At 45.7% G+C, this 25,627-nt stretch overlaps 1 protein-coding gene across 3 annotated transcripts in view; it reads left to right on the top strand.

Annotated features, from left to right (window-relative positions):
- The window catches only part of LOC119188179 (uncharacterized), a 139,919-nt gene that overhangs the window by 2,049 nt on the left and 112,243 nt on the right, over positions 1-25,627 (top strand). For 2 of the 3 annotated variants that reach the window (XM_075894645.1, XM_075894651.1), the window contains exons 2-5: positions 12,728-12,767; positions 13,829-14,062; positions 14,609-14,653; positions 19,757-19,957. In XM_075894645.1, coding sequence (XP_075750760.1) covers positions 12,728-12,767; positions 13,829-14,062; positions 14,609-14,653; positions 19,757-19,957 — 520 coding nt within the window. The remainder of the gene's footprint in view (positions 1-12,727; positions 12,768-13,828; positions 14,063-14,608; positions 14,654-19,756; positions 19,958-25,627) is intronic. The other variant, XM_037436101.2, reaches the window with a different exon arrangement.

The raw sequence follows: 25,627 nt of genomic DNA, 5'->3' as shown, positions 1-25,627 counted from the left end.
TCGTGTTTTCTTCGTAGAGCTGCCGTCGCAATGCACACGAATAAACCCCTTTTCAATTGGTGGAGGGTGCTGACATTCCCCGTCGCCTTAACCTGGAGCTGTGCAACCGAACGCTACCTTCCATCATGGCCACCAACGCGTAACCTGGCTCTTCCACTCCATCCTCCAGCACCCCCAGCGTTCTTTGCTTGCGAGAGCCCAAGGTCTTTAGCGGAGCTGATGAGACCGATGTGGAAGACTGGTTCACGCACTACGAACTGGGGAGCACAATTAACAAGTTGAATGACGCGGACAAGTTGACTAATGTCATCTTTTACCTCGCTGACGTTGCCGAAATGTGGTATAACAACCACAAAAACGACATTATGATGTGGTGTATCTTCAAAATGTCATTTGCTGATGTTTCTGGCCGACCCCCTGTCCACAAGTCCAAGGCCGAACAACGCTTGCGGACTCACGCACAGAAGCCATCGGAATCGTTAACCGGGTACACCGAAGACATTGTTGATCTTTACAATCGTGTCAACACCGCCATGCCTGAGTCGGAGAAGATTCAGCACATCTTCGAAGGGTTAAATGACAGCGCATTTCAGATGCTCCTGGCCCGTAATCCTGCCACCGTTGCGGAACTCGTCACTATATGTCAAGGTTTAGATGAGTTGAGGAAGCAGCGCACCCTGACTTGGCCATTTTTCTCAACGCCAACTCGCTCTCCAGTCTTACTTCTGTTCCCGATTACTCACCGACCCTGCAAGAGATTAAAAGACTTTTTGCGTGAAGAAGTAGCTTGGCAACTGTCGTCGATTCCCTTCACGCAGCAGCCGCTGTCCTCTTGTCTGTCCGCCGAACAGGTAGCTCGGGCTGTTCCCGTCGCTGCCCACCAGCAGCCTGTGGCCACGCCTGTTCCCCATGGGCCGGCTATGCAGCCCCGTAGCCGCGCCTCTTATGTATGCCCAGGAGGTACGCAGCAGACCACCCCAGCAGCATTTGCCACCCATGTCTTCACCTGCTTCTCACTCCGCCCCAGTTTCGACACCATGGGCCACACCGCGAGTCAGCAATTTCTGGCCCACTCCCGACAATCGACCGATGTGCTACACCTGCGGTACTCCAGGACATGTGGCACGATAGTGTCGCCATCGCCTCCACCCACTCAACGATGCTACTCGGCCGTTCCCGTATGACCCACAATCCATGCACCTATTTGCTCCATATCCCTCACTGCAATCATCATCATCAGCCTGACTACGTCCATTGCAGGACAAAGGCCTCTCCCATGTTTCGCCCGGTCCTGTGCTTGCTGCTGCCAATTTATACTCGCAAACTTCTTAATCTCATCTGCCCACTTAACCTTCTGTCTCCCCCTAACCCGCTTGCCTTCTCTGGGAATCCAGTTAGTTACCCTTAATGACCAGCGGTTATCCTATCTACGCGCTAGATGCCCGGCCCGTGTCCATTCCCTCTTGATTTCAACTATCATATCCTTAACCCCCGTTTGTTCCCTAATCCACTCTGCTCCCTTCTTGTCTCTTAAGTTTACACCTACCATTTTTCTTTCCATTGCTCGCTGCGTCGTCCTCAATTTAAGCTGAACCCTCTTTGTAAGTCTCCAGGTTTCTGCTCCGTAGCTAAGTACCGGCAAGATACAGCTGTTATATACGTTCCTCTTGAGGGATAGTGGCAATCTACCTGTCATAATTCTTATTCTTCTAGTTACTTCAATCTCGTGGTTCGGCTCCACGGTTATTACCTGTCCTAAGTAGACATAGTTATTTACAACTTCAAGTGCACTATTACCTATCTCGAAGCGCTGCTCTCTTCCGAGGTTGTTGTACATTACTTTCGTTTTCTGCAGATTAATTTTTAGACCCACCTTTCTGCTCTCGTTGTCTAACTCCGTAATCATGAGTTGCAATTCATCCCCTGAGTTACTCAGCAAAGCAATGTCATCGGCGAAGCGCAGCTTACTAAGGTACTCTTCATTAACTCTTATCCCTAACTGTTCCCATTCTAGGCTTCTGAAAACCTCTTGTATGCAGGGGTATACAGCATTGGGGAGATTGTGTCCCTCTGCCTTACACCCTTCTTGATTGGTTTTCTGTTGCTTTCTTTATGAAGCAATGTGGTAGCAGTTGATACCCTGTAGATTTCTTGCAGGATGTTTATATATACTTCATCGACGCCCTGATTCCGCAGTGTGTGCATGATGGCTGATATTTCTATTGAATGAAATGCCTTCTCGTAATCTATGAAGGCTATGTATAGTGGTTAGTTATATTCTGAGCATTTCTCTATTACCTGATTGACAGTATGAATGTGGTCGATTGTTGAGTAGCCTGTTCGAAATCCTGCTTGTTCCTTTGGTTGATTGAATTCTAATGTGTTTTTTTTTTTTTTTGCTCTTAGCAATTACCTTTGTAAATAGCTTGTGTACTACAGAGAGCAAGCTGATCGGCCTGTAAATCTTCTAGTCCTTGTCATCTTCTTTCTTATGTATTAAGATGGTGTTAGCATTCTTCCAAGACTCTGGTACTCTTCCCATCAGAAGACACCTCGTAAACAGGGTGGCAGTTTTTCTAACACAATCTGTCCTCCATCCTTCAGCAGATCTGATGTTACCTGATCCTTACCAGCAGCTTTGCCTCTTTGCATGCTCTCCAAAGCTTTTCCGACTTCTTCTATCATTACTGGTGGGGTGTCATCTAGGTTACTGCTAGTTCTTATAGTATTGAGATCGTGGTTGTCCCGGCTACTGTACATATCTCTGTAAAACTCCTCCACTATTTTAACAATCCTATCCATATTGGTAGTTATTTATTTTGCCTTCTTTGTCCCTTAGTGCATACATCCGATTTTCGCCTATCCCAAGTTTTCTCTTCACTGCTTTGACGCTTCCTCCGTTTTTCAGAGCGTGTTCAATTCTCTCAATGTTATGTCTTCTTACATCGCATACCTTACACCTATTAATCAACTTAGAAAGCTCTGCCAGTTCTATTTTGTTTGTTGTACTTGAGACTTTCATGATTTGACGCTTCTTAATGTGATTCTTTGTTTCCTGGGAAAGCTTGCCAGTGTCCTGTCTAACTACACTGCCTCCAACTTCCACTGCACACTCCGTAATGATACTCGTCAGATTATCATTCATTGTATCTACGCGAAGGTTGGTTTCCTCACTAAGAGCTGAGTACCTATTTTGAAGCGAGACTCTGAATTCCTGTACTTTCCCTCTCAGTGCTAGCTCATCGATTGGCTTCTTGGGTATCAATTTTTTTCGTTCCTTCTTCAAGTCTAGGCGAATTCGAGACCGTACCATTCCATGGTCACTGCATCGTACCTAGCCAACCACTTCCACATCCTGCACGATGCCTGGGTGTGCACTCATTATAAGGTCTATTTTGTTATTTTCTCCATTAGGGCTCCTTTATGTCCACTTGCGGTTTCCTCGTATTTGGTAGAAGGTATTCAAAATCTGTAAATATTGCTTTCTGAGAATTCTACTTGTTGCTCTCCTGTGGCGTTTCTAGTACCAATGCCATAATCTCCTACTGCCTCTTCTCCAGCCTGCTTCTTTCCTACCTTTGCATTAAAGTCTCCCATCAGTATAGTATACTGTGTTTTTACCTTACTGATTGCCGATTCTACATCTTCATAGAAGCTTTCAACTGAAGTGTCATCATAGCTGGATGTAGGCGCGTAAGCCTGTACCACCTTCATCTTGTATCTTTTATTCAGTTTAATTACGATACCTACCACCCTTTCATTAATGCTATAGTATTCCTCTATGTTGCCGGCTATGTTTCTTTTGGGACGTTAAACCCCACAAATCAATCAAATGCCGGCTATGTTTCTATGAATTAGGAACCCCACTCCCAGTTCTCTTCTGTCAGGCAAGCCCTGATGGCAAAGGACGTGCCCATTCTGCAGCACCGTATAGGCCTCATCTGTCCTCCTAACCTCATTGAGCCCTATTATATCCCAGTTAACACCCTCTAGCTCCTCGAATAGTACAGCTAGACTTCCCTGACTAGATAAGGTTCTAGCGTTAAACGTTGCCAAGTTCAGGTTCCAATGGCGCCCTGTACGGATCCAGAGATTCTTAGCACCCTCTGCTGCGTTGCAGATCTGACCGCCGCCGTGGTCACTGCAGTATCATCTGCCCACCTAACCTTCTGTCTCCCCCTAACCTGCTTGCCTTCTCTGGGAATCCAGTTAGTTACCCTTAATGACCAGCGGTTATCCTATCTACGTGCTAGATGCCCGGCCCATCTCCATTTCCTCTTGATTTCAACTATCATATCCTTAACCCCCGTTTGTTCCCTAATCCACTCTGCTCTCTTGTCTCTTAAGGTTACACCTACCATTTTTCTTTCCATTGCTCGCTGCGTCGTCCTCAATTTAAGCTGAACCCTCTTTGTAAGTCTCCAGGTTTCTGCTCCGTAGCTAAGTACCGGCTAGGTGCAGATGTTATATACCTTCCTCTTGAGGGGTAGGGGCAATCTACCTGTCATAATTCTTATTCTTCTAGTTACTTCAATCTCGTGGTTCGGCTCCGCGGTTATTACCTGTCCTAAGTAGACATAGTTATTTACAACTTCAAGTGCACTATTACCTATCTCGAAGCGCTGCTCTCTTCCGAGGTTGTTGTACATTACTTTCGTTTTCTGCAGATTAATTTTTAGACCCACCTTTCTGCTCTCGTTGTCTAACTCCGTAATCATGAGTTGCAATTCATCCCCCGAGTTACCCAGCAATGCAATGTCATCGGCGAAGCGCAGCTTACTAAGGTACTCTCTATTAACTCTTATTCCTAACTGTTCCCATTCTAGGCTTCTGAAAACCTCTTGTATGCAGGGGTATACAGCATTGGGGAGATGTGTCCCTCTGCCTTACACCCTTCTTGATTGGTTTTCTGTTGCTTTCTTTATGAAGCACTGTGGTAGCAGTTGATACTCTGTAGATTTCTTGCAGGATGTTTATATATACTTCATCGACGCCCTGATTCCGCAGTGTGTGCATGATGGCTGATATTTCTATTGAATGAAATGCCTTCTCGTAATCTATGAAGGCTATGTATAGTGGTTAGTTATATTCTGAGCATTTCTCTATTACCTGATTGACAGTATGAATGTGGTCGATTGTTGAGTAGCCTGTTCGAAATCCTGCTTGTTCCTTTGGTTGATTGAATTCTAATCTGTTTTTTTTTTGTTTTTTTTTTTTGCTCTGTTAGCAATTACCTTTGTAAATAGCTTGTATACTACAGAGAGCAAGCTGATCGGCCTGTAATTCTTCTAGTCCTTGTCATCTCCTTTCTTATGTATTAAGATGGTGTTAAGATTCTTCCAAGACTCTGGTACTCTTCCCATCAGAAGACACCTCGTAAACAGGGTGGCTAGTTTTTCTAACACAATCTGTCCTCCATCTTTCAGCAGATCTGATGTTACCTGATCCTTACCAGCAGCTTTGCCTCTTTGCATGCTCTCCAAAGCTTTTCCGACTTCTTCTATCATTACTGGTGGGGTGTCATCTAGGTTACTGCTAGTTCTTATAGTATTAAGATCGTGGTTGTCCCGGCTACTGTACAGATCTCTGTAAAACTCCTCCACTATTTTAACAATCCTATCCATATTGGTAGTTATTTATTTTGCCTTCTTTGTCCCTTAGTGCATACATCCGATTTTTGCCTATCCCAAGTTTTCTCTTCACTGCTTTGACGCTTCCTCCGTTTTTCAGAGCGTGTTCAATTCTCTCAATGTTATGTCTTCTTACATCGCATGCCTTACACCTATTAATCAACTTAGAAAGCTCTGCCAGTTCTATTTTGTTTGTTGTACTTGAGACTTTCATGATTTGATGCTTCTTAATGTGATTCTTTGTTTCCTGGGAAAGCTTGCCAGTGTCCTGTCTAACTACCCTGCCTCCAACTTCCACTGCACACTCCGTAATGATACTCGTCAGATTATCATTCATTGTATCCACGCGAAGGTTGGTTTCCTCACTAAGAGCAGAGTACCTGTTCTGAAGCGAGACTCTGAATTCCTGTACTTTCCCTCTCAGTGCTAGCTCATCGATTGGCTTCTTGAGTATCAATTTTTTTCGTTCCTTCTTCAAGTCTAGGCGAATTCGAGACCGTACCATTCCATGGTCACTGCATCGTACCTTTCCAACCACTTCTACATCCTGCACGATGCCTGGGTGTGCACTCATTATAAGGTCTATTTTGTTATTTTCTCCATTAGGGCTCCTTTATGTCCACTTGGGGTTTCCTCGTATTTGGTAGAAGGTATTCAAAATCTGTAAATTATTGCATTCTGGGAATTCTACTTGTAGCTCTCCTGTGGCGTTTCTAGTACCAATGCCATAATCTCCTACTGCCTCTTCTCCAGCCTGCTTCTTTCCTACCTTTGCATTAAAATCTCCCATCAGTATAGTATACTGTGTTTTTACCTTACTGATTGCCGATTCCACATCTTCATAGAAGCTTTTAACTGAAGAGTCATCATAGCTGGATGTAGGCGCGTTAGCCTGTACCACCTTCATCTTGTATCTTTTATTCAGTTTAATTACGATACCTACCACCCTTTCATTAATGCTATAGTATTCCTCTATGTTGCCGGCTATGTTTCTATGAATTAGGAACCCCACTCCTAGTTCTCTTCTGTCAGCCAAGCCCTGATAGTAAAGGACGTGCCCATTCTGCAGCACCGTATAGGCCTCATCTGTCCTCCTAACCTCATTGAGCCCTATTATATCCCATTTAACACCCTCTAGCTCCTCGAATAGTACAGCTAAACTTCCCTCACTAGATAAGGTTCTAGCGTTAAACGTTGCCAAGTTCAGGTTCCAATGGCGCCCTGTCCATATCCAGAGATTCTTAGCACCCTCTGCTGCGTTGCAGATCTGACCGCCGCCGTGGTCACTGCAGTATGGCTACACTAACCTTCCCGAGCCTCGGTCACCTCAACCCCATCTCAGACTTACTCTCTCCCCTCCCCGTCTCCTCGCAGGCGATCCCTGTCCCCAACGCGTCACCGACCCGTTTTCTCCAATCGGGAAAACTGAACGCCGCAGTTCCAGAGGCAAGAACTGCGCCGTTCTCGAAATGCCCAAGTCCTCGCACTTCACCTGCAAAGCCGTTGCCATATCTGTCGATGGTGTTTCTACCTTTGCCCTCGTCGACACAGGTGCTGCTGTTTCTGTTATAGCCACCCAGCTCTGCCGCTCTCTACGCAAAGTGACCGCGCCGCTCTCTGGACTATCGCTTTGTACGGCTAGTGCACAACCAGTTCAACCTCTCGGCACCTGTACGGCCCGCATATTCATCCAATGCTCTATGTACGTTGTCGAGGTCATCATCCTTTCGGTGTGCTCACATGACGTTATTCTCGGGTGGGACTTTCTGTCACATCATCATGCTGTCATCGACTGCGCACGCCCTGAAGTTTAATTTTCGCACCTGTATGACGAACCTTTGCACGAAACACTTGAGCGGTCGCCAAAACTGGTCGTGCGTGAGGACACTGAAATTCCGCCAGTCTCTCTTGCCGGTGTCCCTGTTTGCTGCGATGACCATAACGATGCTACGGTAATGTTTACACCTTCCGACATTTTCATGAGCCGCAGAGCCGTTTCCTTGCCTCTCGCTACACTTGACGTCACTGCTGGCCAAAGCAATTTTTTTGTCCACAGCCCCCTTTCTGCACCGCTTACGCTACTTGCCGGCGAGTGGAGTACCTTGATTCTTCTTTCTTTCTTAACATGCCAGACGAATTGTGCAGTAGCGCTTCGACCGAACTTCATGCCCTTTCCCAACTGGAATGCTCTTCCAGCGACATCTTCTCGAGTTCTATCGCCGACACCTTAAGTGCTCAAGAACGCGCCGAGCTTCTTAATCTCCTCCAGCACTTCGCGAATTCATACGACATTTCTCAGCGGCAATTGGGCCGCACTTCCGCAGTGTATCACTACATTGACACCGGTTCGCACCAGCCATTGCGTCAAAGACCGTACCATGTCTCTGCTGCAGAACGTCACGTCATCAACGACCAGGTCGAAGACATGCTACGCTGTTGCGTTATTCAACCATCGCACAGTTCTTGGGCATCTCCTGTTGTTCTAGTTCAAAAGAAGGATGGATCGATTCGATTTTGCGGTAACTACCGGCTATTAAACAAGGTGACGTGGAAAGACGTCTATTCATTACCGTGCATCAATGACGCCCTTGACAGCCTCCAAGAAGCCGAATTCTTCTCCTCCTTAGACTTATGATCTAGATACTGGCAGGTTCCTATGGCAAAAGCTGATTGCCAGAAAACTGCGTTCATTACACCAGATGACCTGTATAAATTTAACGCAATGCCTTTTGGGCTTTGTAATGCTCCTGGCACATTTGAACGAATCATGGACAACACACTGCGTGGACTGAAGTGGACTGTGTATCTATGCTACCTTGACGACATTGTCGTTTTTTCTCCCGATTTTCCTACACTTCTGCTTCGGCTCCAACTGGTTCTGGCGTGTTTAACCAACGCTGGACTCCAACTGAACCTTAAAAAGTGCCGCTTCGCCGCGCAAGAGCTGTCCATCTTAGAGCACATCGTGTCCAAGCAGGGTGTTTTACCCGACCCTGCAAAACTTCCTGCAGTCGCTGAGTTCAGTCGCCGAAATCTACTACACTGTAAGAATTACGCAATTTCGTGGGACTATGCTCGTACTTCCGGCGCTTCGTTCGAAATTTCACGTCGATCATGTCACCACTGACCAACCTCCTAGGCGGTGATGCAGACCTTTCATCCTGGTCTCCTGACTGCGATGTCACGTTTCCACGCTCCGTAGTCTGCTAACCTCACCTCTCATTCTTCGGCATTACGACCAAACAGCTGCGGCGGAAGTTCACACAGACGCTAGCGGGGTCGGTCTTGGCGCTGTCCTCACCCAACGCCAACCGGGCTACTCCGAATACGTTGTCGTTTATGCAAGTTGCACGCTCACTAAAGCTGAGGCCAATTACAGCGTCACTGAAAAGGAGTGCTTAGCGCTAGTGTGGGCGCTTCGCAAGTTCCGCCCTTATATGCACGGTCGCCCATTCGACCTGGTAACGAACCACCATGCAGTTTGTTGGCTCGCCACATTGAAAGATTCTTCTGGCCGCCTAGCTCTGTGGGCACTGCAAATCCAGGAGTACGACGTTCGCGTCATCTATCGCAGCGGACGCAAGCACTATGACACCGATGCCCTGTCCCGTTTGCCTTTACCTCCCGACTCAGCCTGCGGTACCACTGGTACCAACTCCGTCGCGTCTCTCAACCTTTACTCCTTTGCCATTAAACAACACAAGGACCTGTGGATCGCTTTCCTTTTTGACTGTCTTTCTGAATCGTCGACCTCTGTGGTATCACGATCTATCCGACATCAAGCTGCTCATTTCGCCATTCGTGATCTGCTGCTACACTGATGGTCGGAAGTGGCTCTTGGTTGTCCCCCACAGCTTGCCATCACAAATATGCACCTCCTTTCATGACGGTCCCCAATGTGGCCATGCCGGAGTTTTCAAAACTCACGAACGTATTCGCCATCACTTCTACTGGCGCAGAATGTATAACTTTGTTCAAAAATTTGTTATGGGCTGCCGTGACTGTCAGCGCCACAAATCACCGCCTTTCTATGCATCCCGTGCGCTTCAGCCACTTCCGTGCCCTGCCTGTCACAGACGACTACAATTTTCGGATTGTTCGCAGGCTCCATTTTCCAAGGAAGGGCGCTTTTGTGTTGGGGGGACGATATCCGGCGACTAACGACCCAGCGTGGTGCCGGCTCGTCTTCCCTGCACCTGTACCGAAAGGGGCACGGGCGGTCTAATAAAAAGGAAATTACCTCCAGATGGTACAAGAGCACGCGTACGCCCCTGAAAAAGTTTGGACTGGATCGGAACAGGCAGTTGACGTACAGCCAGCAAGAGGTGCGGTCGTCGGTGTCGCGAGTCTCGCGTAGGCGGCGAGCATGGAAAGACCCGCGCAACGTATTGAAACGGCTGCAATTCCGGGCACCCTCGTGGCCTACCAAGCCGGCGAGATCTTCAGCGGCACCCGTCAACTCCCCTACGTGTACGAAAAGCTGGCCTGGTCTGTATGGAACTTCTTATTGTGACTTTTTTTTTACTGTAATTTATTAAAACCAGCCTTTTTTTTTTAAATATTTGTAGTTGTGTGCGCTGCGTCGCCCATCGAAGCTCAGAAGCGCGAGCCTGAGCTTTTTCTTCTTTGTGTTTCGAAAATTTTCTTTGTCTCTCCAGTAGTTTCATCTTGTTGTTATCTTATTAATATTCCGTAAATTTGTCTTTTGTCTGTTCCTCTTGTAGTGTTCTTTTATGGCATAGTTTGTTATGTAGCTGTTTTCCATCGCATATCAGTTTTCTTCCTCTGTTATTTTTGTAATCTCCTGCCTTTGCCCCTGTTTTAATTAAATACTTTTTTGTGTGTATTCAAATCTCCGTGTCTGCTCTATGAGTGCGTCGGTCAGGCCCACACATCACCACACGTGCAACTCCGCACGGGTCGACCGACCTGCAAATAAATTTGAGATGTGCCACTTCGAGGCCTTTCAGGCGTCGCAGGCCGAAGCGTAAAGTGGAAGCCTGCGAGGCTGCCGCACGTCGATGTTGGATCGGCGGGGCCTCACCCGAAGTGTGTGACACTCCCAAACCTTTCGATTGCATCGGAATTTATCTCTATGGCCCTCTACCGCTAACATCAGATGAAAATCGGTAGATCATAGTCGCGGTTGATCATTTAACACTCTACGCTGAGACCACTACCCTTCCAAGTGCCACTGCGCAGGACGTAGCGTCCTTCGTCCTCCATCGCTTCATACTACGACATGGTGCACCTCGAGAACTACTACGTCACCGAGGTCGAGCCTTCCTATCAGAAGTCGTAATGGCTCTGCTTTTTGAATGCCATGTTGTTCATCGCAAGACCACGGCATACCACCCATAGACTCACGGAGAGATTTAACCGCACCCTCGGAGATATGTTCGCGATGTATGTGACATCTGATCATACACTAACTGGGATCGCATTCTTCCGTTCGTCACGTTCTCATACAACACCATGGCACAGTCTACCACTGGATTTTCACTTTTCTTTCTTCTTTATGGGCGCGAATCTTCCCACACCGACACTCCTTCCATACCGTCCTGACGCATCTGAATGCCCATCTGTGTCTGAAGCTGCCCGAAAAGCAGAAGAGGGCCGTGTACTCGCATGCACCTTTACGTCGCAAGAACAGCAGCGCCAGAAAGAAAACAGCGCCGATTCTTCACGAAGCCACAGCTATTCCCCGGGATCACTTGTATGGCTGGCTGTTTCTTACCAAACCCCCGCCCTTTCCTCAAAACTCGTCCCAAAGTACGAGGGCCCTTACCACGTTTTGGAGCAAACCTCGCCGGTGAATTTTCGCATTGAGCCACTTCCATCTGACGACATGCGCCGGTGTGGACGTGACATCCACGCCGCCCGCCTTTAAGCCATACCATAGCCCTCTCTCTCCGACCCTTAGGTCGCCAGGTTGGCTCTTTTTCGGCGGGGGCAAATTGTGAAGAATAAAACGCATCGTTGGCAAGCAGCATCGCCACCGCTTGGATAGTGGGTTCTGGGCTTCGCTCGCCTCGTGCTGATCATGGCATCTGCCTGAACGTTGCTCTGTCCCGATCGTGTTTTCAATGTAGAGACGCCGTTGCAACACACGCCAATAAACCTCTTTTCAGCAGTTATTTCAGCAATAATATCAGTGCTGAACAGTTGCTGCATTGGGCGTTGTCACAAAGCATGCACGTAAGAAGTCAGAAATTTGAGTGAATAATTCAATTCACTTTTATGAAAACTAAATTACTTAAAGTGATACAAGTGGGCAAAGAGAGAAAATACATACTACATATTTGATGGAGATCAGATAACAAGAAAATCACTGAAGGCTTGCTGTGAATGGTACAAAGTGCTAAGTTTCAGCCTCCTTATTTCAGATCGCCTATCGTCCTTTCGTTACAGCACAGTTCCATAGCATTGCATATATTATAATAAAACCATTGTTTTAATGTCAATAATTTATACAGTAAAGTGGTGGCTCGTGTGTCTTATGAAAATAGTGCTTGATTCTAAATATGCAATATATGGACTGGCATGTGTGTCTACAAGGCAGGTAGTTAAGAGTATGTTTTTTTTTTTTTTTCACTTTATAAAGCTTTTTACCAGTTAGCTGACTTCATGTTAATGTCACCTAATTGTAGCATGCGGTAATGTATTGATTCCATCAATGGCTATAATCAAGCACAAATACTAGCTATGACCTCGAAAATTTTTCTACCTTAATTGTCCTTTTTTCGTTCATACCATATTGAATGCTTTACAGTAAGCCAGTGCCGATTTGCAGATCAACAGTAGACCTTGTTCTACCTTGTGAGAGCTTGCTTTGCACATTTAGAAAGTAGTGCTGTGGTAAAGCAAGCAGAAAGTGTTCTCTAGAACATAAGGCCCTGGTTACATGCGGTGTAGGGTTCAGTGCCTCACTGGTAAAGATAAATCATTCCTTTAGGTTATGGCATTTCAATTGCATTCTTTTCCTTTAAGCTGAAGTTATTTAATCATGTAGCTCTCCTTCATTGACTTGTAGCAATCCCTGTTCTGTGTGTTCATTCTATCGTGATTTTTTTCCTTTTCTTTTATTGCCCGAAAAGACCCCTCACGAGATTTACGGATTGCCAAAAAACAAGCCTGGTGCGTAGATCGCACGATGACAATCGTGTCTGCAATATATTATGCTTATGTGTGTTGCAAAAGCATTGAAAATAACACAAGTGTGCATGCCCATATTCTAAAAAAAAAGACAGTCTCCTGGATTGTGAAAGTATCGCACATTTTAACCTGTCACACATGTCAATGAGTAAAGGGCACAATGCAACACGCACCGAGAAGTGAGCATCAGTAAATGTTTATATGAAAATTCCCATTCACTATATCACCACTGCGTATTTAAATTGTCGGGTTTCAGTCATACTGAAAGTGATGAGGCACATCGTAGTGCATTATTAATGAACGTTCACCACCTGCTCTTCTTTAACATGTACCGGAAGTTCTCGGAAGTCGGGTGCCTCTCGTATTTTGCCTGAATCAGTGTGTGGCTGCCACAGCTAAGATTTGAACCTGCCACCTTATTTCAAATTGGAGAGGAACAATAGCCAGTACGATTTACCTCTATGTTAGCTATTCCAAAATTCCTTTAACGTTGGAGGCCGAATGCCAGAGGCCCGTGGGCTATGCGATGTCAGCGCATATTAATAAACACCAGGTGGTCGAAATTTCCGGAGCTCTTCACTAAGGCATCTCTCATAATCATATTAAGGTATTGGGGCATACACACTCATTATTATTATTATCAATAATTATTGTGACAGAGTCTTGCATAACAGCTTCCCTGGATTGTGAATATACGCTAACAGACTGGCCTTCTGTCTTCTTTGCATCTCCTTTCAGATATTAGTTGTTCCTTCTCATACTGTTGTGATGGGGGCCGTTTAATGTTTTGAACACATAAACCACATACTTCATCACGGTGCATCAACAGTAATAAGCACGAGGTTGCAGGTTTGGTTCTGTGCCACATTTGGGGCATGTTAATGAACTCCAGGTGGCCAAACGACTGGACTGGTGTCATCCATTATGTGTTGCCCTGGAATTTCGAACTGCATAAAATTCAGCTGTGGCGTCTAGTCAAGTATAAGATGGCTGAGGGGAAGCATAAGTGACATTTGTTTGTGCTTTTCTGCGTTCTTTTAAAGCCCCACCTGGTGCAAGCAGTGTTTAAGGGTGATGTGGAAGAAGTGGAGGAGTTGCTGGCAGAAGGGGAAGAGGCCAACTACCAGGATGCAGAGCGCCGCAGCGTGCTGCACGCGGCTGCATTCTGTGGCCTTCACCAGGTCACCGCCCTGCTCCTGGCACATGGTGCTCGTGTCAATGCCAAAGACAACAAATGGGCCACTCCGCTGCATCGTGCCTGTGCCTCCGGATACGAGGCAAGTCATCATTCATACCTATGCCAAGCATTCACAGTGTCAGCATCGAGACACTGTGTCAGAATGAAGCCGGCATGGGCGTTCTTTTGATACGTAATTGAGATTTGGTTTGTCATTTGAAAGTCATGCATGGCAGATCAATTGGAAGTGCCGTGGTCTGTTGAATAGTCTGTTTTTGTTTATTAGTTCTTGTGTTGAGTTACATCAAGCTATAATAATAAATGTGATTTTAATCTGTTTTAACCCTGTGCAGACCTGCCCTGAACGCTTTACTGTTGCGAGAATATTTGCTTATTTATTCATCGCGACGTAAGATTTACTGATGCTATAAGCATGTGTAGCCGATACGGGATGTTTTAAAGGAAGAGTGGGTTAGCAGGCGAAGCATTTCCACCTTCTTGTGGTTACTATTCCCGCTCGAGGAACATGCTCGCTTGTGTACTGGCCTGGGCTTGATAATTTTTCAGGGATTTTTTCATATGCACGTCACCTGTGGCTTTTGTCACTTATTGCATTGGTAACATGAGCTCTTCGTTATCCTTTCAGGACGATATCACCCACCAACTAAAGCCCGAACCTATAGATGTAAAGGTAAGCATAGTTATATATATTTTCATAGAGAATTCCGGCCCATCCTGGCTCGTTCTATGTTACATTATATTGGCTTTTGTTCACGGTACACTTTGTTGTGTCATGCTTGCATGCAGAAGAGTTTTCGCAAGAGATGCCTTTATAAATAGAAACTCTTCATTGAGTAATACAATTTATTCTTACTATAAAGTCTAGTTAAGTAAACATAGGCAAATTAATTCCCATTTTCAATAGTTGCAAATTCTACTGAGAGTTCCAGCTGAAATCTCACAAATTTCGCCTGGATTATGCTTCTGTTATTTAGATCCTGCGCTTCGCTTTCTTGAAACAATTTTTAATTGGCCAGTCACCATGCATGCGCCTGACTTCAACATTCAGTGCAGTAATGGTTGCACTAGTAGCAGCATTCAACTTCACAGCACTTTAGGAATAGGAAATGCATCAAACACACTCCCATCTTCCGTCAAAATGGCCTACTTACCGCTTGATCAAGAATACATCTAGATGAATATGGTAGACTGCAATGGATTATTAGAGCAATGGTTCAATTCGAGTACGTGCTTTTTATTTCCGGGAAAAAATTGTTCAGAAATGCATTGGTACATGATAGTCGGAGCCAAGCCTCGTTAGCATTATTGCTATTATCATGACAATTGTAACTCGCACGCAGTCCAAACATTTTACACTGGACAAGAGAAGGAAAAAGCCAAGCCTGCCCTGTGTCAAATTTTTGCACTCAAGATCGGTTATGCATCATCGGCATGCCCGATTTCATACTCTTGTCGTCCGTCACAAGATCATAGCCACTGTGGTAGGCTTGTGCGAATATTTGAATGCTTCGAATATTTGAATGAATAGGTGAGTATTCGAAGTATTTGCAATAAACAAATAAATGTACATTAGTTCGCTTGTAAAGGTGGTTTCACTGCAATGTAGTAGTGCGAAGCCGTGGAAGCACTTACTCAGAAGAAATTTGCTTTGCCACGAAGCCCCCCTTCAGATTTAAAGGGGCCCTGCAACACTTACTGAGCATAATTAGAAAACGCTGCCGATAGGTAGTCGAGGCTACCGAGAACACGCGAGGCAATTATTATAGCGCAGCACGTGGCCTGAAATTCACAATAAATTTTCAAAGCTAAAAATTTCTCTCTTCCCTCAGCAAATGACACTACAAGCTCAAAAATCACTTGTCGCAGCCCAGAAAGAAAATACGGCTCTGGTCACAGTCATTGACTGATTTGAGCATAGTGCGCTCGTCGTTATCGGACCGCCCCATGAGGCCGCCGCTTGTCCACAAGTACGTGCAGGATCGCACTAAAAGGCCTCGTATTCGAAGAAAAAAGAGAGGGTAAAAATGCTCAAGGTCACTAGGCGCTCATGATTTGTTTTGTTGTTTTTTTTTTTTTTTGCCCGTGTTATCTTTCCCTACTTGGCTTCCAGCTCTTTTGACGGGTCGAGAATGGAGAATGCAATTGCAGCATGCGACAAAGTTTTGGAACCCCACTCGTACCAGACTGATTCTGAAAACTTTGCGGCGGTAAATTTGTTAGGCGACAAGCATGTTTACTGGCTCTATGGATACTTGAAAAAGTGTTGCAGGGCCCCCTTAAAGGAACATGTTACCCTCAAATCAATTTTTCATTTTATTAAGCTTGTTATGATGGTTTATATGATTTAAGCATAATAAATTTTAATACGCTATGTATCTTACAGGTTATCACTCGGATCCTACCGAATCTACTAATCAAGGTTGTTTCGACTTCCTTTCAACGAAAAAAAAAGGCATTTGCATGAAGCCCCTATTTCATTTCAAAAGAACTATCGTGCAGGTTAGTTAGGTTATGATAAATATTCCCTTTTTTTTATATGTCATACATACTATTCGATTCGAAATTATTCGACCAAAATTCTTATTCGCTTCGAATTCGCTTCGACCCTGAAATTCACTATTCGCACAAGCCTACACTGTGGAGGGCAAGTTTACATAGCCTAACAACACTCTGCTTGCAATCTAATCTTGAGTGTACATTTAACAATTCGCATCACATATCCCCTCGTCATTCTGGAAATCTTGTTGCAGGACAGATTAGCGGAGTGGTTTGTCTGGTGAGAGCCAACATCCCGCTCACGATTTAGTAGGAGTAATTTGGCAATTGCAGGACATAATTTGGCCCACGAGATCTACTGCATGTTTCAAGCCTCCCGTTCAAGTAAAGCATTTGGTATGAGAGTTCTGTGACAGTGTGTCAGAATCCGGAGTAGAGTTTCTCTAACTTTTTTGATCACTGGCTTTACTCAACAGAATACTTTTTTTTTTTCTGTTGAGTAAAGCCAATGATGAAAAAAGTTGAAGATGAACTCCCCTGGCTTATGGAACATTTTGAATTAAAGTAGAGTTTTGCATTTGCCTAGTGCAATTTTTCGTGCGCATCTTGGTTGAGTTTTACGCAGCCTCTGTCAAAATTGGAATGAGTGATTTATGTTGTTTAATCAATCAATAGAACTTTATTTTTCTATGAAAAAAAAATACAAAGAATATTTGCACCAATAGCCTTAAGTGGCTAGTGACCGGTAATGTGACTGGTAAATATAATATGTATAGACAATGTACAGGTCAGCAAAAAGAAAAACAAATGAATTATATGACTACAAGTAATACACGTATACATTTTCTCAAATCAAAACAGACTGACACACAGGCTTACATATCTTGTCTCTATAAAGAAAGGACTTGCATGCTGGAACGAAGTTATGTGCAGTTTTAATCTAATTTTCTGGCGGTAGTTTGTTCCTACTAGGGTATATGAAGTCCAGGGCAGCAGTTGGGGAAAGCCCTGTATGTTCCTTTTAAAGGGCCACTCACCAGGTCCCATACCAAATTTTAGTTAGACCATGGAAGTTGTTTTGTGTCCGATGAGGAACATTTTGCCATAAAAATTTTGTTAATCGGTTCATTACGAGCTGAGAAAACTTTTTTTTTTTAGCGGCACGAAACGAGGATGAGAGGAGGCCAGCTCGAAACCCATGCCGCTCTTCCGCGTAGCCTTCGCAAGCCAAATCTCTTCCCTACCCTCTGGCATCGGATCAAAAGGTCTTGTGCGCATTACGTGCCCGAACAAGCCCAATCCCCGTGCACACGAGAGACTTTTTTTGTTTATCATCATCGTTTTGACGTCTACTGTTTGTATCTAGGACGGTTTGGAAACGCTGGCTTAGACGCGGTAGAATAGATGAGTAAAATGAATATGCAAACGTGTAGGAGCATTCCACGGCTGTAGTCTGCTCAATGTGCTGACCGCGGTGACACGAACGCATGCGAAACGCCTGCGCATTAGCCCCGCATCTCGCTGCAGTTCACGGGATAAAATGAATAACAAAAAAATAAAGCTCACATTTCCTTATTGCGTCTCATTATTTATTTAGAGATATATGAATCTCTTCAAGCAAATGCATAAACTACGTATGTCATGTTAAATAATTTTTGCCATTACACGTGCCACTGTTGGCAACGTCAGAGCTTAGTCGTCTACGTAAAGGACAAACGTCACTGCATTGCCATGTACATAGGACCATTCATACACGCATGTCATGTTCTCATTCTCTGGGTGCGTGCCCGCAAAAAGGAGGGGGAGCAGCATTCATCTTGAAATTTAACTCATTTTTGCGGCACGTCGCATTGTGAATTTCGGCAGACGTGATCGTGAACGCATGTACGCATTGCGCTTGTGAGCTCAAAATTGTCAAACCTGGTGAGTGGCCCTTTAAGAGGCCGAAAGTGTGCAGTCTTCGAGCGCCTTGCCGCTGATAATGCTCCGCCGCTCACCATTGTCGATTGCATGAGGCGAAGAGCCAAGTTTCACTCTTCAAATGACAGTTTCCTGCGCTGCTGCAGCGTAACAAATAATCAAAAGAAACATGTTTTTGCCACTTTTAAATCACGTGGCAGGGCCATTGGCGGCCACACTCCTGTATATGTTGCAAAGCCTACTCACAGGGTTTGGTCTCGTCAAGCAGTGCAGCTGAACAACGCTTTTCTCGTGTGCTTATCTCCATTATGAATGAACAAAGCTGAAGCTCCCACGATAGCTACGCTGTGAATTTGAACGCTGTTGTGGCGGCATGCTCTGCAGGAATAGCTTATGAGCAGCTGGCCTGATTTGAGACAATTCTTGGCTTGCAAAAGCCAGTGAATCATAAGTCATTCAGAGCCACCAGCCAGAAAGTCCGTGGCATCCATTGCCATGGATGCCATCTGCACCAATCTTGCGAGGCCAAAGGAGCTCACAGGGAGGGAAGTTAGCGGGGACGATATTGCCTTTACGTACGACAGTATGTGGCACAAACGCGACCTCAAAAGCCACGGTGGCATTGGCATTCTTGTGGCCCTCGACACTGGACATTGTTTAGATTTCGAAGTCCTTTCTAATTTCTGCCTAGCTTGCAGTCGCCACAAAGCTTTTCCAGATGGAGCGGAAGAAGTTCGGCAAGCTTTTCATGGCCCTGTCTGTGAGCGAAATTTATGTGAGGAGTCAGCTCGAAAGAGCCGTGTGAGACAAACTTGTGGTGCTGGTGCATTTCAGTGAAAGTGACCACTACAAGAAGGATTGTCCTTATTTGTGTGCAAATTTCATTGCATTTAATGACATATTTAAAAAATAAACATTTAATTTTAACTTTAAACCTTGTTTTTCTCAAAACACAGATTGTGCCATATTTTTCAATGTGCCCCTCCTTTTTCAAATAGTTCTGGTGCGCGAAGAGATGTGGACTTTTTCACGTCTATTACATATCTTGCATGCACTTCTTAATTAATTTTCTGCATTCTACACTTCATTTGAAGCATTATAAACTATAAATAATAAAAAATTGTGGAAGTTTAGTGATTGAAAGAGAGGGGGGAGGAGGCAAAAAGTTCAGGAACTAAAAGTATGTAACACGCAAAAAAAACTAATTATATATAGTTGAAATCAGCATAAAAAGTTCTATGAAGAGCTCAAGTTTCATTGCTCTAGGGTGAATATTAAAAAAAATAGAGTGCCTTCAAGTAGCATCTCCCCTTAACAGGGGGTGATTACATGTTGCTTTTTTTGTAACGTTTTGCAGAAAACTGTGGACGTGCTACTGCGACACCAAGCAGACGTGAATGCACGGGACAAGTTTTGGCAGACTCCACTACATGTGGCAGCCGCAAATAATGCAGTGTCATGTGCTGAGCTTATCATTCCTCTGCTGAATAATGTCAACATCTCGGATCGTGCTGGCCGCACCAGCCTTCATCACGCTGCCTACAATGGGCACACAGCGGTATGTGCAATCTACATGTTAGGCTGCCTAGCGTCAAGACTTTAGTGCAGCTGCTCTCCAAACTATCAGATTTGACTGTGAATATGTGCCACCGAACAAATTTATTTGCGTGAAATTTACATCTTTTTTGCGTGTGTGTGTGTGTGTGGCATGACCCTCAACTGCATTTTTGTCTCCAAATTTATTGTGATTGATGTCATAACAACACTGTAGCCTTTGCAGTACTGCCAATAAGATGGCATATATAATTAAACTAGTAGTTTAGATGCGTCTTTGCTGGTTTTTCCAACAACATAAGTAAATTACGAGAGCTGCGCTAATAGCAAAATTTTGGGTGTGAATTGAATGCGAATATTGAAGTATGAGTCAGAATTAAATCATTCTCAAATGTGTCCGAAATATTTCTCTAATACTTCGAAGTTAAATTGCAGAAAAAAAGTTGGAGATGATTCTTAAAGGGGAAGAGGCACTTAGCTATCAGGCATCTTATTATATAAGCTAGGGTGATGAAAACTCTTGAGATGGTATATTTACATGTGCAGATGTCAAATATGAACACAGTTTTTATGTGCCTCTTATTATTTCATTTTAATTAGTCATTAATTGAAAGTTTTTTATCACCTTTTCAGTAAATTGGCTGTACAGATCTTGCTGCATTTAATGCCATTGCATTCTACATTAAGCAAAGAGTGCAAAAAAATACTATGCAAGAAATGGCTAAAGCGCAACAGACGGTGCAGCAGGGAAGACTAACGAGGACACGTGCGGGTAGGCTGAAACTCAGGGCAATCGGGTCAGTCCCCAACAGATCGAAGAACTCCAAGATGGTCGAGGTCTAACTGAACGCAAAGCTTAGAGACGTGATTAGTACCACTCCGCTGCCGAGAAACATGCATCCGGAACACAATGTCAGCAGGTGAAAAGCGAGAGCGAAAGCTTTATTGAAAGAAATCAAACAGGCAGGACAACAGGCGGCCGTCGTGGACGCAGCCTGGGTGAAAGGCCAAGAGGCCTACACGGCTGTGGTGGTCTGTAACGTGTTCCATGTAACGAACCGAGGCGACACGTTGCTGAACAAGGAATGACCGACTGGTCGTTTATTCATGACGCTTATATAGCTGCGTGGGCTGCGAGGGGAAGGGAGAGACAAGGAAGGAAGTGGCAAGCGGTATCCACGCACATGCGCGATAGTTCGTTTTGATACTTCTTTTCTTCATCCAGTTTGGACTCATAATACCAAGCAAACAGCAAACAAAAGAAACAAGTGAACTAGCACGTCTGACGAAAGTCTTCTTCGTAGCGCAGGCGCTGTGGCTCGGTTTGGGATCTCGTTGACCTGCGAAGTGTTGGCGATTCGGATGAGCCTCCCGTTGATTCTGTTTGCTCGGTTTCCCTGGTGCTTTGCGAGTTTGAACAGCGGTCAGCCACTGCTGCGTCACACGTGCCATGTGCCGGTTCCGAGCCTTCGGCCGGTGGTCCTACGCTAGTGGGCGGCTCGAAGTCTTCCAGACCGCTTTCGTAGCCGTTCTCGTTTTCGCAGCGTTCGTGTGTTGGCAGTAGATGTTGTCGATTTCGCCTCAGCTGCCCTTGACTTTCCGTTTTGACCAGATATGAACGTGGCGCCACCTCCTTAAGTACCATTGTTTTGCGGGACCAGTTCCCATTCTTGATCCGAACAACGTTGCCTGCATGAAGTGGCGATAATGGCTTACCCTGTAGTGATTGCCGATGTTTCGATACAGGGCACTCTCCATCGGCGTTAAACTCAGGGGCCATTGACCGAAGACAGCGACCTTGCAGCAACTCTTCGGGCGACTGTCTGTCTTCTAAGGGGGAAGATCGATAAGCCAAAAGGCCCAGCCAGAAATCATCATGGCCCTCCGTAGTTTTCGTGAGAATTCGTTTCACAATCTGTACGCCCTTTTCGGCTAAACCGTTTGAGCGGGGGAAATTCGGGCTAGATGTTATATGTTCGAAGTCGAACCGTTTTGCGAATGCAGCAAATTCACTCGAAGAAAATTGGGGCCCGTTGTCGGTGCAGACTTGCGCAGGAATGCCATAGCGAGAGAATATGGCGGATATCTTAGAAATAGTTTCCGCTGCTGTTGTGCTCACCAGTCTTTCAACGTCTGGGAAGTTCGACTGGTCGTCATACACCACGACGTAGGAGACCCCTGCAAACTGAAACAAGTCAATGCCGACCTGATACCACGGTCGTTTCGATGTAGGCCGTTGTAGAAGGGGCTCGCTCGGCTGGCTGTAGGCGTATTTTTGACACACCTGGCATGTTCGTACTAGGTTCTCAAAGTCACTGCTTAGTCCTGGCCAAAAAACTAGCCTACGTGCCCTGGCCTTGCATTTGTTCTGTCCCATGTGGCCCTCGTGTATCCGCCCCAGAATTTCTGATCTCATACTTTTCGGCACGACGATCTTGCTCCCTTTTAGCAGTACGCCGTCCACTGCCAATAACTCCGATGTGAATGGCTTTAGTTCCCCTTGAATCGTCGCGCCTGCTTTTAGTTGCTCTAACACCCTGCTTAAATACGGGTCGGCATAGGTCTCTTCTTGAAGTCGTTGCTTTGTTCGTCTGCTGACCAGGCTTGAAACCACCTGGATTGCGTGGACCTCCAAGTCTTCCGCTTCATCAGCGGCCCCAGGCACCGTGGCAGTACGGGACAGCATGTCTGCGAGCACCAGGTCTTTCCCCGGGATGAACTGCAAGACATAGTCGTATTTGAAAAGACTGATGAAAAATCGTTGCAGTCTTGGTGGCATGTCACCAACACTTTTTTGGGCGATGGCAATCAGAGGCCTGTGATCAGTTTTGACAAGAATCTTGCGGCCATAGACAAACGGGTGAAACTTTTCGCACGCAAATACTATATCCAGCGCTTCCTTTTCATTTTGAGCATAGCGTGTTTCACTCTCGCGCAGAACCCACGATGCGTACATGACTGGGCGCCAGTCGTTTCCGTGTTTTTGCAGCAAGGCGGCACCAATCCCGCTTTTAGAGGCGTCTGCAGTTACCTTCACTTCTTTTTTTGAATCAAAGAGCGCTAGTATCGGTGGGTTCATCAATGCGTTGCAGATCTGAGCCCACTCGTGCGCGTGTGCTGACGTCCATTCGAACACCACTGTTTCCTTTAAAAGGCCCCGAAGTAGTGACGTCCTGTCACTGAGCGAGGGTACATACTTGTGGAAATAATTCACAATGCCCAACATTCTGCGAACTGCCTGTTTATCTTTCGGTTGCGGTATAGCCTGTATGCTCTCGATTAAGTCTGGACTGGGACGGACACCGCTCTCGCTGATCACGTCACCAAGAAATGGTATCTGTGTCACACAAAGCATACATTTTTGGGCGTTAAACGTCATCCCAGCTTGCTCCGCTCGCTTTAGTACGGCTTTCAGCCGTTCATTATGCTTCTCTGTCGAGTCCCCCCAGATTAGTATATCATCAATGTATACACGCACGCCTGTCAGGCCTTCAAAAATTTCTGTTAGAACCTGTAGCGACCAAAGGGCGTTGCGAAGGTGCACACGCGTGACGTAGCCTCGTCCAACGGTATCTGATGGAAGCCTGCGTTTGCGTCTAGCCGGGAAAAGTACCTTGCGCCCGAGATTTCACTTTCAATGTCCTCCCGAGATGGCATAGGATAATGTTCGCGCTTTATGCTTTTGTTTATGACCCTTGGGTCCATACATAAGCGAAGACGGCCATCCTTTTTCCTTACTACAACTAAAGGGCTTACCCAATCGGTAGGCTCGTCCACTTTCACGATGATAGAGGCCCTTTCCATGTGGTTCAGCTCCTCACGAAGCTGCTCCTTGATCTCCAACGGTACCCTCCGGGCAGGCTGCACTACCGGAATGGCATCCGGTCGCAGTACCATCTTGTACTGTCACTTTACACAGCCAGTTCCGCGAAATAGGTGTGGAAAAGCCAGCTGGGGAGCATCTTCTCTTGAGTCTACCGCATTCACTGTTGGAATCAGTCCGAATTCCTGACATGCCTTAAGACCAATGATGGCATTGCGACCTTTCTTCACAATAAAAAATTCAACGCGACGTTCTTGGCCGTTTAAATTCAGGACTTCTGTTGATACCCCCACGTGCTTGATAATGCTTCCGTTATATGCAGTAAGAACTGCCGTGCTTTTTCTCGGCTCCATTGCTCGGTTGACGCGACGGAACAAAGACAGAGGTAGTAGGTTGGCTTGTGAGCCAGTATCTACTTTAAATTTCAGTTCTTGGCCGTCTATCTTGCCGCGCACTGTCCAATCTGCTCCCACACCATCCGCCACGCCGCACACGCTGATGTTCAAGATATCGAAATTATCATCCGCCTCTTGTGCATCATCCACTTGGTCAACCTGACGCTTTCTGCAACACGCCGCAAAATGGTTCTTTCTCTTGCACACGTAGCGAAACTTTCCCTGAGCTGGACATTCTTTTGGAGCATGGAATCTTCCGCACTGACGACATCAAGACTGGTTTTTGCTGGCTTGTTGTGTTCTTCTCGTGTACTCCACTTGCTGGATTTTCTTCGACCACTCTGCATTTTGCTGCGCAGATACTTCGGCTGCTTTGCACATTTGATCAGCTTTCTGCAAAGTAAGGTCCTTCTCGCTTAGCATTCTCTGTCTGAGTTTTTTATCGCTGATCCCAAATACCACTTGGTCCCTTATTATGGATTGTTCAAGCTCCCCAAAGTTGCAGAGTTTCGCTTGCTTCTTGACGTCTCTCAAAAATCTTTCAAACGGTTCTGCCTCCTCTTGTACTCGAAGGCGGAACACATACCGTTCATAAACTTCATTGCCTTGGTGGACGCAGTACTCTTCAAACTTTTTGACGAAAGTTTGATAATCTTCTTTGTTCTCACCTTCGGAAAACGTGTAGTTGTACACGTCCAGGGCATCGTCACCTGGGGCGCTAAGGAGTATGGCTGCTTTCACAGCTTCTGTTTTTGGCTTTTCTGACGATGTGACTGTGAGGAAGAGCTCCAACTTTTGTTTAAACTGCAGCCAGTTCTTTCTCAGGTTTCCGTAAAGCTGCAGCGGTGGTGGGGGCTTGACGACGTTCGTTCTGCCGCCGAGACAAACCCTTCTGACACCATGTAACGTGTTCGATGTAATGAACCGAGGCGACACGTTGCTGAACAAGGAATGACCGACTGGTCGTTTATTCATGACGCTTATATAGCTGCGTGGACAGCGAGGGGAAGGGAGAGACAAGGAAGGAAGTGGCAAGCGGTAGCCCGTTCTGATACAGTCGGCAGCCAGGGAGTGGTACGGGATGCCCTGACTGTACTCACTAAGGATTCCACAGTTGCGGAACAAGCCGCGATTGCTTTAGCTATCAGGAACAGAAAATGGTCATACATCTATAGAGACTCCAAAGCAGCAATTACGAGCTTCGACAAGGGCTATGTCGCTGGGACTGTGGTTAAACTTATGAACAAAGTTAATCCTATCAATACTGAAATTCAATGGTTTTCCTGCGCATATGGGACAAGTGGACGAAACTCGGGTCAACCTCAATGAGGTGACGAATGATCTGGCACAAGGAGTCGCTTGCTGTGCCGGGCAGACCCGATCCAACGCCCACTACCATTCCGGGGGCTATAAAGATAATTCAATCACTTACAACAACATCACGAAATATTATTAC

The sequence above is a fragment of the Rhipicephalus microplus genome, chromosome 1 (genome assembly GCF_043290135.1).
Source record: "Rhipicephalus microplus isolate Deutch F79 chromosome 1, USDA_Rmic, whole genome shotgun sequence".
Taxonomy (NCBI): domain Eukaryota; kingdom Metazoa; phylum Arthropoda; class Arachnida; order Ixodida; family Ixodidae; genus Rhipicephalus; species Rhipicephalus microplus.
The sequence above is the reverse complement of the archived record's forward strand: the minus strand, read 5'-3'. Positions and strand labels throughout refer to the sequence as shown.